This window comes from Nilaparvata lugens, chromosome 6, assembly GCF_014356525.2.
Source record: "Nilaparvata lugens isolate BPH chromosome 6, ASM1435652v1, whole genome shotgun sequence".
Taxonomy (NCBI): Eukaryota; Metazoa; Arthropoda; class Insecta; order Hemiptera; family Delphacidae; genus Nilaparvata; species Nilaparvata lugens.
The window spans coordinates 20,881,852-20,902,478 of NC_052509.1; the positions used below are offsets into that span (position 1 = coordinate 20,881,852).

The following is a 20,627-nucleotide window of genomic DNA, read 5'->3' on the forward strand; positions in this document are numbered from 1 at the left end:
GTCATATCGATCAAATATCGGTCAGATCGATACGTAAATTTGACGTATTGATAGTTTTTTTAGACATATAATTAGGTAAATGAATGATACCTAATATTGGTATTCAGATTATATGAATGATGTTCGCATACTATACATGTAATCAAATTGTTTGAAAATTGAAACTGCCAAAATATCTATATTATAAATAGAATCGAATTGGCACTGATTCATTCACTCACTCTCTCACTCATTCCTTCATAATCAAGAGAGCTAAAAATCTACTGGTCCAAAAACGTTCAAATTTAGCAGGCTTGTTCAGTTGGCCATCTAGAGGCCCACTAAGAACGGATTTGAGCGTATCTCTAAAGATACGCCCAGAATCTACGCTTTCTCAAGAACTAATTGGTAAAACAGCTCAAACTAGGTACTTTCAGGTGAGGTACAAAAATGTTGTATCACAATTCAAGCTCCGCCCAAAGTTAAGACGCCCAAGTTTCACGCCAGATCGGCGGGTTTTAAGCGTTTTTCCTGCGTTTTCTAGGCCTTCTCAACAACTAATTGACAGATGAAGTTCAAATTTCGTATACAGGAGTTCAGCAAGGGTCTAGAAATATTGAGAGGACTTCAGTATTATGCCAAAGATACACCCAATATAGGCCCTTCCCCAGCGTTTTTTAGAGGGTTTCCTTTCTCAAGTTTTTCATTGAGTTTTCAAATCATTCTTCCACATTTCTAAAGCGAATTCATACTCGATAGGGTAAGATATTGATGTAAGTTGAGATCTCCATATCACTCCTGTTTTAATTTTCAAAGAAATATTAGACTGAAATACAATTTTCATAATATCCTAACCATAATGTCTCTAATTGATAAATAACTGAATATCTGAATATATTCATACATTCTGATAGAAATGAAGATTTTAAAACCATGCACACATAATTTGAAGAAAACTGGTGATTGAATCAAGCCTGAAAGTCTCTTTTGACTTTTTGATAGAAAAAAGAGAGATCAAATGAAAAATGCAGGCGAGTGAAGTGAGCCTGCTGATCCTATTTTTGGATCATTCAGCCGGGGGTCCAGGGGGCGCAGCCCCAGGCTAGACGGATAAGGCGAGCGAAGCGAGCTTACCGTCTATTATATTTCTTTGAGTTCATAGAATGAAAATAAAACATGCGAATTCGCTGTCATACTGGTGAGAAAGCTGCTCATCATATTCGATATTTTTATAGTTTTCCTGGCACTCACAATCAGCAAAGGCTTCAGACAGTTTGTTTAGAATATCAAAAAATATAATATTCTTATTTAAGGACTGCGTCCTTAAATATTTTTGTCTCAAACCATTCTTGCCTGGTAGGTTATGAACCTTCCAAGCATATTTCCTCCTCATTCGAATTGTTCTTTATTTTTAATCAATTTATTTTTATATTATTGTTGGAGGGCGGCTCAAAATTAAACCAGGGAAGAGCTCAAAAAAAGGAAAAAGGTCAGAAATGAACTCAAGTTCTTTTTTGTCGTAGAAATAGGCCACCAATGTTCGATAAAATCAGTCAATATCTCAAAACGTCCTCTTGAAGGTATTGACAAGTAAAATTGTCGTAGGCCAGACTTCGAGTTACAAGAAAACAACCAACAAAAAACAAACGAAATAAAATGTAATTACTGCGACACTCACTAAAGGAATGACTGCTGAGTGCACTGCTAAGAGGAGGAATGTGGAGGGGGTAAAGATTTGCATTCCAAAAACAAAAGTTACACGTCAATAATAATTTTACGTACAATACCTTTCTAGCGTTAAAACACTTACATTTTCCTTCTTCCTAGAATATTTGAGAAATAGGCATTGTGATCATTATGAAAACTACGTTCATAATGATGGAGCTCTCTTCCATAAGTTTGAAGATAGAAGTAATTTTTCAACAGAAATAAACACATCAGGCCGAAACCTATAAATGGGTGACTGTGAAATGGGTAGACGATAAACCTTTAGGAGCGAAAAATTCAATTAACTATTTTTTTTCTTTTCTCGGGCATTCATTATAGGTTATAGAACTAATTCTTCATCTTCAGGATATTATAACTGAATAATAAATAGAAGTATATTTAATTAATTTCAATTTATTTATTCATACTCTACACACAATATCAATACAAGTAGATGCAAGTAAGAATACATTAGTATTAGTTGTTATAAACTGAAGATGAATCTCAATAAGTTCATCTTATAAATCTAAATACATCCAACTTTGAATCAGAGTGAAATCCAATAAACCTGGAAATAGAGGCGGGAATTACATATACGGTCCTAGCGTTGCGCAGAATAAAAGCAACTCACAGTGGACCGAGCCCTGAAAAGCACACATTTTTCTATATCCTCTTCTTTTATTTCTTTCTTTACACTCATTAATCGTTTTTCTATCTTAGGGAGAAAATATTAGCAATAATCGAGAAAATAATCATTTGTTTTGAGAAAGTACGAGATGATGAACGATAGTCATTAAACGAGAAGTAAGTTAAAATCAGGAGAGGATAATGAAACGAGGTGAGGAAATAGAGATAGAAAATAATGTTTTGTCTGGATAGGTGGGGCTTTTTGTTCCGTTACAGTACGGTAATTACTTTTCACTGTTTCTTCTCCAGAAGACTTGGCTGCAGCTTTCTCTCATTTTCGCTCTCCAACCCTTCTTCGTTCTTCTTCTTCTACTCCGTTCGTGAATTCCAGCATCGAAGCTGAAATTACGAAACAAACAAGAATTTCCATTACACAGCAACTAGCTTACTGCCAGTTGACTGGCTTCTTCTATAAGCAGACCTAGGCCTTATTCTTCTTTTTATCCTTTATCTTGAACTTCTTATTGGTATTCTTTACTCTTTATCTCCGAAAATTCTTTGTTTCTTCAGTTCTTATTGCAAATGCGCTAAGCCAGTTCCCAACTTCAATCTAAGAAGTATTTCTGTGTCCCCTGGGGCTTGAGCGGCCAAGTGAATTTCATAATAGGAAATTTTTTCAGAGTTAAGATACAAACAATCTCGAAAAAGAGAAGATTTGAGCTGAGAAATTATTGTTGATTGAGAATGAGGGCGGCAGTTTCTGAAGCAATCATTTCACATTCAAGAGTCGAGAATCAAGCATGTTTACTCGCACACAATAATCATTTTTAAAAGTTCCATAATGTATGTTTGAACTTTGTTCGTGATCATCTAGATCATTCTTTATTGGATTCTATATAATCCAGTCAATGAAGATATAAAAAAGAGGGTGTGCTTGCAATTTATATCGTGGTTCTGATTTTTAAATATATTATTTGGATACATGAGAGAAGTCCAAAACCAATTTCTTTATGCAAAATTTCCTTGTGCTAGAAAGACAGAGTGGCCCAAAAACCTCGTATTTTCGGTTAATTTTCCAGTTTTCAGCTATTTCTGCCAAATCCAGTAATTGTATCCTGCCAATTCCATTCTGAATGGAATGAAATCGTGACATTTCAATGTCGTAACCCTAAATACCTTAATAGTTTCTCGTAAGTAATTGGTGAATTATAATGTTTTATAATCTGTAAGGTTTCAAAAACGAAATTTCTCTCCTGATTTCTGCAGAATATTGTCATGATCGAGAGGATTTGATCTTCTAGTAGATTTATTGATAGTTCAATTTGATTATTGTAACTTTTGCATTTTACAAACTAATTCTTCCTCACTACGGTGTGAACCTGTGAAGCAATTACATAATATTAGACCCAGAAAGAGACTAAAGTTTCATTCTAATTAGAGCTGAACTAATCTAATTTAGAGTAAACTTCGGTTTCAGTAACATTTTGCGGTTTTCTTTATTAAAGAGAGAACTAATATTATACCCCGTATCAGATATCTATATATATATATATTTTTTTTTTTTGTATGGGTGTTGGGCAGAGATGCAATCAGACAAGGACCACACGATACAAGAAAAAGTCATGTAGGCCGGATCAGGTTTTCCAGTAGGCCTATGCAGCGCAGACTATAATAGCTTTCAGCGGAGCTGTGCAGCAGGACACCAAAATACATTGAGTAGTATTATGGAATCACTATAATTCATGAAAGTGTCATCGGTCCACCAAAATTTATTTTGTGGATCTACTATAATTAATTAAGTGTAGGCCTAATCTGTCTACTAAAATTCAGGTCTGAAACTGAAACATTTTTGTTTTCATATTTAATAAGAAGATCACCTATATGGTATCTATACTCAATTTTGTTTCAATTTAATCTATTCAATAGCAACTTGAAACTAAATCAATTCGTTTTCCTTATCTGAATGAAAAAACATTAGCAATCATCCAATACAGGATGCATAAATAGATTTGATCATTGCTATAATAATTCTATTGTGACTTCATTTATAGTTTATTATTGATAACATGATTTTTAATAATGCAATGAACATTGTGGTTGGGATTGATAAAAGAGTTCAATATAGTATTTCACCATGAACTTTTGGAATTATACTGACCGTATTACGTAAATTCGCATGAACATCTGGCTCGACTCTCCTATTGCCTCTTCTACTCAAAATAAATTTCAACCATTTTATTATGGTGTAGTATATTATTTCGAAAAAGCTAATAGTACTGAAGCCCATGAATAAGCCCATGACACCACCGATGCTGGCTGAAATCATAAATTGCAAGTGTTTTTTAAATACTTGTCATTCTGCTACGAAGTATATTATGTTGTTAAAAAAAAATTGTATCAATGGTATTTGAATGATAATAAATGAATTATTCAGTCAAATGTATTGGAGCTACTTAGGGCCTAGCCACGAGTCATTTTTTATACGAGTCAGCAGAAAATGGAGCTTCCCGATTGGCTGATTGGGTTAGTGTTCGGGAATCAGATGATAATTAGCCAATTGGAGAGTTTTCTGCCCTGCTGATCGTCTGAAAACCACCTCATGTGGCTTGGCCCTTGAAGTAATTATTTTTTATTCAGATGTTGTTGTACGTCTGGACTCACTGTGCTCCAATCATTGGCTCTCGAGAACAAAACCTTCCATTTATATGTTCTATCTCCTTCGTTCTGTGGATTTACAAGAATTATCCACACACGTGATTTGTTCTATAATAATACAAACAATATATAGTGACCTCCGATTTTAGAGCTGCAAAGTTATGCTGAACATATAACATTTCTGCAGTCTGAGAAGCGCAGCTTGAAATAATGTTTGTGTAAAAATTTAAAAATCGAAAAAAATTGACATACAACATTTTTGAAAATAAGCTCTCGATATAGTCTACGGTAATAAAATAATTGGTGGATCAATTAACTACCGGAATGTAAAATGACTTTAGTCACACAGTCACCTCCAATTACTTATATAGAAGTGGCTGTCAGTGGTGTATCCCCCCAAAATGGGACCCAAAAATTTTTTGTAGCCAAATCAATCAATAATATCCTTTTATTGTATAAGCCGAGATATGGAAGAAAAGAATAGCTGAAAGCTGGAGATAACACTTTGAAGTAAGTCAATATCGTTTCCCACCTTCCACCATCAATTATTTCAAAGAAATTCAATATAGCTAGAATTTCCCAGATCAAAAGGCGTACAGTAAAACAACTATGGTACTAACTAGTGTAATAACTATGGACGTGAAAGTAACAGAGAAAAAGTAACAAAAACTCAAGACAAAAGCATATATGACATAAAATCTGAAAAGCTGAGAAAAGTTGAGGAATAATAAGATATAATATATGCTAGCTGGAACAGTTTCAGCCTGCATTAACATAAAAAGTTATTTTAATTCATGAGTTGAATTTTCTATTGAAAACTCACCAATTCATCTCAATTTACAATTTCCAACTACTTACTCATCCAGTAATGACTAACATATATCACTTTGAAGAGAATTTCCACTAGAAGATTGTTCTGTTAACTTTTTATTAATAGTTTGAAGATATTTTTGTGATGCCCTTCGATAATGGAGAACCAGAGATGGCTACGATAACATTTATATGTACGGTAACGATTCAACAGAAAAAATCGATTGGATATGAAATGTAGCCTATATTCTGGCAGATCATAGTAGCATGTGCTTCTCTAGTGAGACAATCAATGTTAAATGAGTGAATTGTATATAACTCTGTTCGTCTATAGGCTATCTATTCAATGAGAGCCATGAAGTATAAAACTGGATACTTATTGGACTTTTGAATAATTGAATATCCAATTGATATTCTTTTGTAGGTCTATAACTAAAAAACCTGAGATTTTAAAATTAACTTGTTCCCATGGGACAACTCACCTATCAAACTTGAAAAAGTATACACGCAATCTCTCTCAATCACATTGACTGAACCACCTTTATATGTGATGTGTAATCCCACAAATGAGCTTCTGAAAAATAAGAGGAGAAATGTGATGATTTTTGTGAGGAAAAACCGTCAAATATTGGAATATTCCGCAGCTTTTTTTGTAACGAATCACTAGAACTTCAAAAAATCATCTACCTAAAACTCGGCATCTTCTTATATAACCTACTATTCTGTAGCCTACTATGATTTTGAGGAATAGATACGAAAGGCTACATAGTTACACACACACACATCGATTTTTGGACGTACGATTTTTTGCCGTCTTTTTATTTCTATTAGATTAAACAGATGATGTTTGTCAAGTTCCGTTTAATTCATAAGTACGGCAAAAAATCGAACATCCAAAAATCGATGTGTGTATGTATAACTGGCTTTCAAGAGAGTTTCAGAGTATCGTGAACAGGAGAAAAGAAGATGAATGAATAATATTCTGATTACTTACTTTTTCTTGTATTTTCTTTCAAGGCTGGAGAAATTCCATGGCATGTCATTCACTTTGAAATTATACTTGAGCTCAACACAAGATGGCAGACAGTTACATGCACTGTATTGCGTTTTAAGATCATTACTAGTGTTAGATGATCCACTGTCTAGAAAGAGGAAACAGAACGAAATTTTTTTGGGATCAAGTTGAAAAAGATGATAAATGTAGACATCTATTTACTGTAGGCCTAGATTGGAAGCCTATTATTGACTTGTTCTCACTTTTTAGTAATACCATGAAGCCTAGAGACATACTAATTCAAAATATTCAGTGATCATGGGACTTTTTGGGGTTTTTGTTACAAGAGCTTATACACCAAAAAGTCTGAAGGAACTTGTGGATAGATTTTGAACGTTTCAAATGCATTTGAAAATTCAATAATACTCTTCATAGTTTCATGATTTTTTCATCACATCTGTATATTTTTTCTTTCAGTTCTCATGAACAGCAGATTTTTTTGCAGTCACATTTCCAATTTAGTATCGCTAACTCATTCCTTCCCTACGCACTGGTTATGCCGTCTCTGCCAAATGAGCACTCCAACGTACAGTTTAAATTAATTGAGCAAAAAATTACAAAACAATCTGATTATCATCAATTATAATTTAGAAGATGTATTTCCAATATATATCAGACACTATTCGGATTCAATGTTCAATCATATAGTAGGATTATCACTATAGTTACAAATAAAGTATTAGGGGAAATACAAATTTGAGATGCTTCAAAGATTTTTTTCATGATTATAGAAATAATTATAATTACAATAATATCAATATTCTCCAAATGGAAGCTCACAGATATAACATGAAAATATTGAATCACTAGACAAGAGGAGGACGATACTAACTAAAATATGTATAATATTCATCTCTATTATCCAGCAAAGCTATATAAATAGTACTATAAGGACTTCTGTTAAATTAAAAGAAAATATACCTAGCGTTTCTTCTGAGTTTTATTCTCCAATTTTCGAAGAACTAATTGAGAGAAAATGTTTTAATTTGGTACACAGGTTCAGCTGAGGTATAAAAATTATGTATTGGGAGAGTCTTGGAATATCGTTCAAGTTCCGCGGTTTTTGAGCGATTTCCTGCTATTTAAGAAAAGAATATTTTATTTGTTCAAGAACAATCACATGATTGCATGACACATTGTCATGATAGTTATAATATTTGACTACATCTTGATATACCGTAGTTATATACAATATAAGTCATAATAAAATCAAACTAAACATTTTTAAAAAGTCATAATACATTTGAATATTCACTTCTCATAGTACTCTTTCAAGCTGTAAAAGGTATTTTTGACTAGAAAATTGTAAAACGCATCTTTAAACTTCAAAAAAGGGAAATTTCTCATTTCTGGTGGAAGGTGATTGAAGAGTCTCAAACCTACATTTACATGGCTTCTTAAGGTCTTTGATAACCGTACTTGTGTATATGCAAATTTTCATAGCTTTTTGTATGGTGTGTGTGGATGTTTTTGTTGCTGGTTAGATTTGTTTCCTCAGACTTGACATGTAGTAGCAGGGTGTACATGTACAAATAACTGTCATTACTCTACTTTTAATAAAAAGTGGCTTATAGTGGGCTCTCAACTCCGAATTGGTTATAATTCTAATTGCTTTCTTTTGTAATAACAAAACTTTGGATATTCTTGCACAATTTCCCCATAGAATAGTACCATAATTATTCAATATAGAATGAAATAGAGCATAATAGATACTTATAAAATAACTTTCAGGAACATGGTATTTCAAAGTCTTTAACAAATAAATAACCTTTGAAAGCTCACTACATACTGAATCTATGTGGTCACCCCATGTCAAATGATTGTCAATCTGAACCCCCAGTAATTTCATTTCTCTCACATATTTTTCTGGAAACTCAAATCTGGTGTTCAATGAAAAAATGGCCACTTGTGTTTTTGACTCATTGATGACAAAACTATTAGCTTTGAAGCATATGACAGCTTGATTTAAAGTTTCATTGGCAATCCTGTTCAGAGTTTGTAAGTCTCTGTCAACAGAAAGAAAGGTTGTATCATCTGCGAACATTATTGTTTTTGAAGACGTTATACTATTAGGTGGATCATTGACCATCACTAGAAACAACAGTGGCCCCAGTACTGAACCCTGAGGCACACCAAACTTAACATAGGAAGCAGATGATTTGTTTACATTTACATCACCTATTTATGAAATGTTCTTTGGTCAATATTTGCAGTACCGTAGCAGAAGTCCTTATTTCTATTTATATAGGCGCTCATTGGATATTTGAAATAAAGATTACCATACAGTAATACGGTAATATTACATCAGTTGGTTATACTGCAATTTTCAATAAAATCTAAAATATCCAATATACAAATAAATTTTATTCTGTTCTGAGACGTGGAGACCGTGAATCATTTTCTTACTGTGACAAGTGAGGAATTTTCAAGAATAGTATCAGTTCAGTCACCATCAGGTATTTTTTACTGAAAAACTCCAAATACGCTGATTTTTTCTATTCTCTGTAATCTAAATTGTTTAGTTCAATTGCACTATACACCAAAAGTACGAATTTCAGTGCTTGTTACCCATTCAAGTGATATATTCATGGACACCAATTGGTCAAATGCAAGGATATTTGTTATCGCGAGTGTTCCCGGAAATCTATCTGAGATAGAACGGTCTACCTGGTCTCCCGTTGTGAAACACAAAATTATGCCCAGAGGAATTTTGAATACCGTAGCGGGAACCGGAAGATATGGTCGATTAAAAATGTAACTCCTCTATATTTCAATTTTTCCAAGAATTTAAGTCGTATTTGACAAACTTCAACTCAGCACTTGAAGAAGATATAATAAGAGCTATAAATTATTCCATATTCTATTTGAAACTATAGTTGGTGTAATGCTATGATATGATTATTTTCCTGTCAACTATTGGGAAGTTTACTGTTTTTAGAATGTGAATTTAGTTGACTGAAAATCATTATTTATTCTGAGACTGAAAATAAGTTTTTTTGTGTAAGTGAATAGATCAACTCATAAAAAACGAGAATATTATTAAAAAGACTACATTCTTAGTTTAAACCTATAAGGTTCTTCAGTGTAGGCCTACTGTCAAGTAGCCTACTGTGATACAAAGAGCTGAATTGTGTGTGATCGTACTTACAGTATAAGCGTTTCACACATTCCATATCTGCTATATTACAGCTACGTTGAAAAGCCAAATCTGTAAAAAAATCTCTGTATCAATGGTGTATTTGAAAACAATAGTTTTTTACTATAATAGTAGGTCAATGTTTAGGCTATAACGTTTTACGTGAAAAAGAACGGTGTCTCATCTAGTCTGTACAAATTTTTCTTATTAAATTGTATTTCATACAATCTTGATCTGAGATTCTAGTATTCAGAACTAGAAGCATAAATATATTCCTCACTTCGGTCCGACAAACCAAATAACATTGATTGTCCAAAAATGACAAGGAAGTTATTAAAAATATTGTACCTAAAGAGAATGGTACAGACATAGATGATCCGTATAAAATTTCAAACATGCTAAACAATGATTTTGTAGGGATGGTTGACACTCATGTCATCCCTTATCTAACCTAAAGTGACGTAACAGATGAGCAAAATGAAAAGTTACAAAATTAACATTTGGATGCAATACCTACAATTGAAGAGAAGGCCTCAAGTGAAATAATAGATTTGATAAAAGCAAAGTGGTCAACAGCCGGTTATGATGACATACAAATAAAAATAATCAAGGATGCCAACAAGTCATCACTCATCAAACCTCTTTTGCACGTAATCAATGCATCAATTTTATAACTGGAGTGTACCCAAACGAATTGAAAATATCAAAAGCTATACCAGCATAATCTCTTATATTATAAGAAAGGAGATCCATCTGATCCTCTAAGCTCCTGTAGCCTACCGGTATGTGAATATAAAGTATACAAGCAATAACAACCAGTACAATATTGAATCAAACTTAAAATATAATAACTCTTTAGTACCACGGGGATCGGTGTTAGGTCCATTTTTGTTTCTGTGCTACTTAGGGGGGTTGCCCAAATATATATGTGCGATTTAGTTGAAAATAGTAAATTATGCTTGTACGCTGACGATATAAGTCTGTGTATTGCTGATAAGAACTGGAACACAACAGAAATTAAATGTAACAATACCATATCATTAACTTAAAAGTACCTAAGTCATAGACATCTGCTACTTAATCATAACAACAAAAGATCCCTCCATTTCACTTGTGAAAATTTAGAGGTAAAACAACTTTATACCGGAAATAATAAGGAAAAAATAAATTTTTAGGTTTATATCTTGAAAACACAGTTGGTCCGTTCACATACAAAAAATAGGTAAAATTGAATTAAAAAAAAAACACTTTTGGAGTGAAATGCACTTACTTTTGTAGTGACGATCGTTTCGACCTGTTGTTGGTCATCATCAGACTGTGATGACCGTGCGACAGTCTGATGATGACCAACAACAGGTCGGAACGATCGTCACTACAAAAGTAAGTGCATTTCACTCCAAAAGTGTTTTTTTTTTTTAATTCGAGTTCAATTTTAACAGTGAAAAAGTATGGATATGCAACAGAGAAAAAATATTTAAAAAATTGAGCTCAGGAATTTTCTCGCTGAGACGACTAGCAAAAATTTCCAACTTAGAAACGTAAAAAGCAGTGTACTTTGCAACGATCCATTCCCACATTTCATATGGAATTGAAAAATTGAAATATATGGAGGAACAAACATCTAAAACTTGAATAAAATACTCCTATTACAAAAAGAAGCAATAAGAATAATCCTAAACCTTAATAGAGAGCAATCATGCAAGCAATTTTTTAGTGAGTTAAAGTTAATGACTGTGTACAGCCTGTACATTTATAGGAAAAAAATACCTATATATATATATATATATATATATATATATATATATATATAATATATATATATATATATATATAAACTAACGAATCTAAATTCTCACGGCAAGTAGATATACATAATATTACAACACAAGAAATAAAAATAATTTTACGATAAAGAAACACGAAAGGAAAAATATAAACAAAGTCCAACGTATATGGGAATAAAATTTATTGGTTATCTCCTAGGTTGCTTAAGGCAGAGGTCTCCAACCTTTTCCATCCAAGGGCCACATTGTTAATTCTAGGGAGGCTTAGAGGGCCAATAACAAGGATGTACGTGGTAAATTGACTTGTGGGCCACAAACGACGGGGGATTTGGGGGGTGTAAAATTATTATATTTCCATTAAAATAATATGAGGAGTTTTAAGTAGGTTTAATTAAAACACAGGAAGAAATGAACCAATTCATTTAATTTCAATACAAAGTCGAATCTATTGAGTGTAGAAAAGTCATAAGAAAACTTGAGAATGCATGAGTTTAGCAAGTTAAACAAAATATGATAACTTTTTTTAATAGTAATAAGACAACTTGACAATACACGAATTTACAAAAAGTTACCAAGCTAAAAGAGAATACCGTATTTATTTTTAGTGAGAAGATTGCATCTGTTTTCCACTTAAAATGTCCGCCCATTTGGGATCAAACTTTGTGGTTCCAATCATTAAAATTGATTTCAAATGTTCATCTGATAAGGAAGATCTGATTTAACAAACTTCATTTTAGAAAATGTCTGCTCACAATAAATTGTAGGTAGATCCAAAAAGAGGAAACATAGCTTCAGCATGGTTTTCCATGTTTTTAAAGTCTTTTTCTGGGAGAGAACTGTGAAATGGAAATAGGTTACCTTCTTTGTGTAAATATATATTTTAAAAATCTGGTGTGGCGCACTCACACAACTTTCCTTGCCGTTATGAGAATTGATCACCTGACGCTAGTGTTCAACGCTGGAGACATACGAGGTATGCTATCTCTTCATAGTGAATCATTAATTTAATAGAATCAACAGTTGCCAAGTTTGCAATTGGATAATCACATTTTCTCGAATTTCGAGCTTATTTTCATTATGTGAAAATATGTTACATAACAATAATTGTAGAGATTTTCATGCTCAATCTTTTTCACTCGAATTTTCTTGTTTAAATTGTATCAATTTTTTTCGGAAAGCAATACTTTCCTTACCTATGGTAATAGGGCAAGGAAAGTAAAAAATCTGTTGCAATACCTAACTCTTGGCGGGCCAGACAAAATCTATCTGTGGGCCGGATGTGGCCCGCCAGCCGTAGGTTGGAGAGCCCTGGCTTGAGGCATGAACGTGATAGATCAAAATTCAATGAACCTGTTGAGAGCATATTTGATAGATTCAGTCTGCTACAGTATAAACGAGTTTACTGAGAAAAATAAATTTTAAACTGTCACTTTTTCTCTTTAGCTTTAAGTTAGTTTTCGTTTTGATTTTTCATGTAAGTTTTGGAAGAAAATAAATATTATTGATTGTCATAATTTTGGGAGTGTACAAACACTCTGTTTTGCTAATTCTATTCAATTCCCTCATGTGCTCTAATGTTATTATAATAGAAGTACCTTTTTCATATTGGCATTAATAGCACAAATTTGGGCTACTTATTTCATATCATTCCACTTTTATCAATTTATCACTATCTCTTCCACCTCCATCTATTATTTCATCATTATTACTTTCTCATGTTCATTATTTTATAGTCTATTAATATATAGGTTACTTGCGACATTAGGTATTAATTCTTCTATATCGTTAATAAATAGTAGGTAGCCTACTGTAGTATAAATTGAAGGAAGAATAACACTGAATTTTTTTTCATTATTGGGAAATGAATCCCATATCTCATTGCTCTTATATGAAACAGAAACAGAATACACAATGTAATATATTCTGTAATCTAATTTATTTTTCTACAGAACGGTACCATGCATTGAATGAGAGAATCTAAGACAAACTGACAAAGCTGACTTTTACACCAGTGTAATAATTTGCTAAATAATTATAAATACTTCATATAATAATCATTCATGAATTAATGATAATACAGATTTAACATATTAAAACATATTTAATATTGTTATTATAAAATATAATTATATTATCTACTGTGAGCACATGCTCGTACGAATAACTGTCAGCTATTAAGCTTATATATATTAGGCTCACATAATATTCTTCTTGAACAGGCCCAAAGGTGTTTTTGTCCAGGTCATACTCACGTGGTAGGAAAAATGTGGCACAATTGCATCTATCCATAGTGATATTGACAACGCATTCCATTTCACAGTTGTTATAGGTGTAGATCGAGTACAGACTCAGATTGCGTTCATGTTCATAATAGCAGCCTCTCTTTTTTGGCGACCAACTCCTCAAGTTGTCAGAAGTTGTGATGAGTTCTGGGACAACTTCAATGATTGTCATGCGGTCCACCTGGGCGTAAGCTATTCCACCGGTCAAAGTTGGTTGTTCTGCTGGGTTGTATCCCTTCACCTATCAAATTTATTGATAGCTGTGTGTTTCATTCAAATCATTAAGTTTCCAGCAATTTTGATACAATCTATTACCTACACTAATTCATTATCATGATTTCTCTGATCCAGCCTAGGTATTATACCGTACTACCTATAGATACACTCAATTGTATAAACCAGGATCCTGAAGTATTGTAAACTCTATAGGGATATTCGGCTATATAATATAAATACGGTACTGTACTGAATAAAATGAGTTCAGAGTTCCTCACCGACATCATAATTTTTGTGTGATCTTGTAGCCTATATATATGTATCCTTTTTCACTAATGTTGGGAAAACTCACCAGATCAGCTCATCACAAACGAACAATATCTCCATAAATAAGAGAGAAGAACAAAATATCCCAAATTTATACCGCAGTTTTCAAGTGTGTATGTAGAGGTAACATATTGACATGAACACTGCTGCTGGTTAATAAAATGAATCTTCAGAATGGAATGAATATAATGTACTAAATTGGCCAACAAAAATAACATTGACAAGAAATAATTACATATGTAGGCTGAGACATAGAGTACCCGTACAGTAAGAAGATTATATTGACAATTATGAAATTTTGTAATAATTCAAAATAATTGCCCGTAGAGTAGAGCTAGTTATTATTTTCAATAGAGGATTGGAAATGATTGGGACTAGTTCCATAAAGCCTGATTATTTTAGAAAGCTGATTGGAATTGTATATATAGTAATAAGTCTTGATGAATTGATTGAGGATCATAAAAAAGATTAACAAAATAATATGAGTAATAATGTAATCCATTCATGTATGAATCATTTTTGAGAGAAATATACTACTTACATTATTTTATTCGGGTACCTATATTATTATTGGTGTGGGTATGAAACTATATAATACGATGTATAATATAGAATAGTTTTTTACTCAAAAATAAGGCATTTCTGTTGCAATCAAAGTGAAAAAGTATCTACTTCCTTATAAATTCTCTCACATTTTTATAACTAGTAGTTCTGTGAACAGTAGACCTAACGAAGTATTCTCATCCACAAGTATCTGATTGAAACTATAGACCTTATGGATATACAGCAATAGACTGGCTTCTCCACACATCTGTGTAATCACTTGTCAGCTGATTTATGATGAATAATTCTATAGTCTGATTTTACTCTAATATTGGCCATCTGAACATTTAAACATTTGAACATTTAAACATTAAGAAAAATGCCAAACCGTCGACTTGAATCTTTGACCTCACTTCGCTCGGTCAATTAGCCTATTTTTATTGATTATGATTTTTAAACGTCTTTATTGTCCCAGATGACATAGTTGGGTATATTATTATTATTGTTTTTACAGTGTGCCATTCCAATCTTACTGTATCCATTGTTGATAATAATCGAATAATTTGATTGTTTTGGTCAAAAAAATATTATTCTCATTTGTAATATATGATTTGGAAATTTTAAATTAATAATCAATCTTTATAGGTAATTTTTAAATTGGTAATTCATAAATAATAAGTAGGTATAATATTTTTTGACAAAAACAATCTTACTGGCTATGAATGGCCTATGGTGATAGCATTCTTCATTAGCACCTGAATAAAGGACATAAATTGAAGGATACATTCCAGGACTTATGACATAACTTAATAATTGTTTTTTTAGACACCCAGGGCCAGGAAACACAAAAAAGTGTTTAAAACACGGATCCAGCCTGAAAGCAATGTGTTGGTGGGACGATCACAAACTGGGCTGACGACAAAGTGGGCTGACGACAAACTGGGCTGATGACAAAGTGGGCTACCGACAAAATTGCACGCCGTCAAACTGGGCTGCATTCCTTAGAGTGCCAGTTTGGCGGTGCATGCAACTGGAAAACCAGCCCAGTTTGTCGTCGGCCCACTTTGTCGCCAGCATTCATTTATTCATTACACACATACAGACGACTTCAAATATGCAACATACAAATAAGAATCAAATGAATACCTACATTCAATACTAATACATCAAACTGATAGCAACATTCTTAACATACCAATTCAGAGTCGGTGGTGCAATCAATGCTGAATATCATTTTCATTTTCCTTGCCCTATTATCATAGGTGAGGAAAGTATTGCTTTCCAAAAAAATTAAGGTACTCTAATTTCAAGTTTTCTGTACATTTCAAGGACCCCTGAGTCCAAAAACATGATTTTTGGGTGTTGGTCTGTGTATGTGTGTGTATGTTTGTAAGTACAATAACTCCATTCATAATCAACCGATTGACTTGAAATTTTAAACTTAAAGTCCTTATACCATGAGGATCCGACAATAAGAAATTCAATAAAATTCAGTTCAATATGGCGGATAATGACTAAATCCACGGTTTTCTCAAAAACAGCTCTAACGATTTTCTCCAAATCATAATGATAATTATAATAATAATATAATATCGAGTGACCTGGCTGGCTCAGGTCTGGTGTCAGAGTTTTCAGGTCGCAACTGATCAATTTCAGGGCCTCTGACATGACCTAACGACTGCTTTTTAGGCAGCCGGGACCGACGGCTTAACGTGTCCATCCGAAACACGGGAGTGGCCCGAGATAAATATCTTTCTCCAAATTTATACCCTGGATAGCTATTTATAAGCACTTTCAACTGACATGAGTCTCCATTTATGGGAAAATTGCAGGAGAAAAATGGATTTTGTTGAATTTCTATCACAATTTTCTCAAAAAGTGACTTGATCAATTATTTTCAAATTCATACCCTGTATAGTTATTCATCAACTCTATCAACTGGCATGAGTCTCCTTCCTGGGAGACTATATTCCCTTATTCGTCTATTTCCCTAAACTATTCTCGTTTATTATCCTCCATCCTCACACCGACTTGTTCTAGGTGAGGAGTAAAGTATTCTTTGAAATTATTGTAAAGTTAACATTTCAAATGTTTGTAACATTTTTCTTTATGAGAATAAAAACGTTTTCATTCATTCATTCATTCAAGAATGAGGCTCACAGTCCAATGAGCAAGGAAAGTTGTGTGAGTTTATAAGGTATACCACACCAGATTTTTCATACGGTACTGTCTTCTGTGTTTTGATAAACAGTGGACTATGAAATATGTCCAATAAATAATGAAGTTTTTTAACTTACATCTCTATTATTCTTGGTTAGTTTTCAGTTGAGAGGTCACAGATTCATACATGACAGCTCTCACTCACTGTAGGCACCTCTATTATTATTATTGAGAGTAACAATTTTCTTGAAATTTCGTCACTTACCTACCGAAAAGGTTATCAGAGAATGCCTGCACCTGATTGAAAGAGTAACAACCACCATCTATAGTGATAGACGCATTCATGTATGCACAGGGATCCTTCAAATCCTTATTATTCCATTTCAACTCTCTAATATTTGATCTACAATCTTTAATAATTGTCTGGAAAAAAATAGTGATGAGTTATTAGTGTAAATGAGTATCTATATATATAAAAGCGAAATGGCACTCACTCACTGACTGACTGACCCACTCACTCACTCACTCACTCGCAGAACTAAAAATCTACCGGACCAAAAACGTTAAAATTTGGTAGGTAGTTGGTCCTTTAGAGGCGCACTATAAGAAATCTTTTGGCAATATTTTAACTCTAAGGGTGGTTTTGAAGGGTTTAAAGTTCGTCTTTTAGCATGTATATTCTTCTTATTCTCTTATTTATAATTGGAAAATGGAAAATGTCCATACCATATGTATATAGAACTAAAATCTAGAGAGAGTACCTCTTCGAAACAGTTGTTAACTGGTAACTAAATTAATAATTTTTGTCAGGTTGGCATTAAGCTGAGTTGACTTTGTTAGGTTGGCATCAAGTTGAAGATTGAAATTCATTTATCGTGGAAAAATTGATTGGGCACTGCTACTTCAATCAGAACTATTCCTGGGAATATTATATTACTAGCCATCAGGCTCGCTTCGCTCGCCATATCCGTTTAGTCTGGACCCCCGACTGGATCGTCCTAACATATGATAAAAATGCTCAAATAAAAAATGCAGGCGAGCGAAGCGACCCTGTTGATCTCATTCTTGGACGATCCAGTCGGGGGTCCAGGGGGCGGAGCCCCCTGGCTATACTGATATGGCGAGCGAAGCAAGCCTGACGGCTAGTAATAGATATACTCGTTGTTCATATATTATTATTTTTATAACAAAATAATACTGGTACCTATCTAATATAATGACAATTAGGTATTTTAGAATGCATTATTTTTGGATAGCTTGACGATTAGATACTGTCCTACTATGATAGCTTGCTTGACAATATTTATGAACGGAGAACCCTAGTGGAAGAGATCCATAGAAATCGATAGAAAAACTCTATTGATATCGATATATGCTCATGGATATCAATAGAAATCCATGGATACCAATAGAAATCACGGTAAATACAGTCAATGGACTTATATTGATATCACTACAAGTTTAGTGATATCAATAGAAGTTCATGGATACCAATAGAAATCACGGTAAATACAGTCAATGAACTTATATTGATATCACTACAAGTTTAGTGATATCAATAGAAGCTCATGGATATCAATAGAAATCCATGGATACCAATAGAAATCACGGTAAATACAGTCAATGAACTTATATTGATATCACTACAAGTTTAGTGATATCAATAGGAGTCCATGGATTGCGGTAATTTTAAATGCAGTTTAAAACTGAATAATTTTGGCAGATTTTCAATTTTCCCGGAACAATGTATTTTTGATGACTGATTCGGGTGTAGAAGTGAATTTCCAGCACTTTTTGTCCTATGTGAAAATCCTGTCAGACGTGCCGTTAACGTGCTACTGACGTTTAAAATAAAAAAAAATTTGTTTATCATGAAAAATTCTGAAAAAATTCATGGACGTTTCTGTTCATATTATCAACCTTGTCCTAGAATTTAAAATGATTCCATTCAAAATTGGAAAAGTTATATCACTTTTTCAAATTAGATCACAGTTTATGAGGAAAATCATGCAGTATCCGGAATTACTCACACAGACTTTGAAATGATTTTTGGGGTTTCAATTCAAATAATAACAACCTACTATTTTATCGTTTCCAACATTATTTCAGTGTCAAGCACAAATGTACCCCCTTAAAAAATCAATAATCTCCACCTGAAATTGATATCAAATGTTTTAATAACAGTGTGGAATTTAGTCTTAGAAAAGAGTGGACTGTATTAATAGGAGAGAATAATTTAAATTCTGAAATAAGAGAAACAATGTGTTTTGATTGATTTGACATGTGACTGAAATTCCACATGAGTGCAAGAACCGTTGTGCATTCAAAAACCTGTGCACTGGAATGATTGCAAAACAGTTTTAGGCAACTCAGTATTAAAACTAATCAACAACATGTAGGCTAAGGTGAAATGCCAAATGAAAAAGTAGGTTAGTAAAATACAAAACTTTAATCAGCATTAAAGAATGTCAAAACACATGAACAAGAGATAAAATTGAATACATGAAGTAAATTTGAAAACGGTACTAATGCTTCTAGTAAGAACAGAGTAAATAAAAAACAGTAATCTGAATGCAAGAACTGATAACAATTTGAAATAATTTGAATTCTAATTATTAATGAGTGACGGTAAAAAGTTATGAATATAACAGCAATGCACATAGAAAATAATCTATCTGGATATCAAAATGGGATAATGTAATGGCTACTAAACAAACGTTTTTAGAATACCAGAGTCTATAATAATTAAGTAGTCTTTAGTTTAAACCTACAATTGTCATTTCCAATAACAAACAATACCTAGGAAATTTGAGATGTAAATATGTTGAATTGCAAAGCTTCAACATTTGAACTGGTTTGATACTAACAAAGAAAACAGGTAGGTTGAAATTAACCATAAGATTATATGAATAACAGTAGCCTATACTGAAATAGGCTAATTGCAAAATGCAGAAACTAAGCGTTAGAAATAATCAAAGAATAATAAAAAGGAATCAAAAGGATTGATAATTGCAATGTTCACAGAACATTCATGAATTGATTACAAAAAACTGACAAACAAGTCTCAAGAGCAGTTTGACTGATCAAATAACTCAAAGATAAAGTGAGGTTGAATATGAACAACCATGAATTCCTAACCTGAAAGATAAAAACAATAGATTAGGGCAGTATAAAAATACAAAGTAGATGATACAAAAATACTTAGCTGCGGAACATAAATGCAAGAGCTAAGGTGCCGGTTTGGTCTAGGGCCTTCAAGGACAGCATGAGCTTCCAATAGCTCGAATAGGCCAAAGTCTATAAAAATACAAAGTAGATGATACAAACATACTTAGCTGCGGAACATA

The 20,627-nt window shown here is 33.0% G+C and overlaps 1 protein-coding gene across 1 annotated transcript in view; it reads right to left on the bottom strand.

The window, feature by feature from the left end:
- Positions 1-2,113: 2,113 nt before the first annotated feature.
- The window catches only part of LOC111060479, a 55,662-nt gene continuing 37,148 nt past the window's right edge, over positions 2,114-20,627 (bottom strand). The window contains exons 5-10 of the mRNA XM_039430373.1: positions 17,550-17,703; positions 9,981-10,040; positions 6,773-6,920; positions 6,261-6,352; positions 4,472-4,629; positions 2,114-3,692 (exon numbers count right to left, since the gene is read on the bottom strand). Coding sequence (XP_039286307.1) covers positions 3,666-3,692; positions 4,472-4,629; positions 6,261-6,352; positions 6,773-6,920; positions 9,981-10,040; positions 17,550-17,703 — 639 coding nt within the window. The 3' untranslated portion in view covers positions 2,114-3,665. The remainder of the gene's footprint in view (positions 3,693-4,471; positions 4,630-6,260; positions 6,353-6,772; positions 6,921-9,980; positions 10,041-17,549; positions 17,704-20,627) is intronic.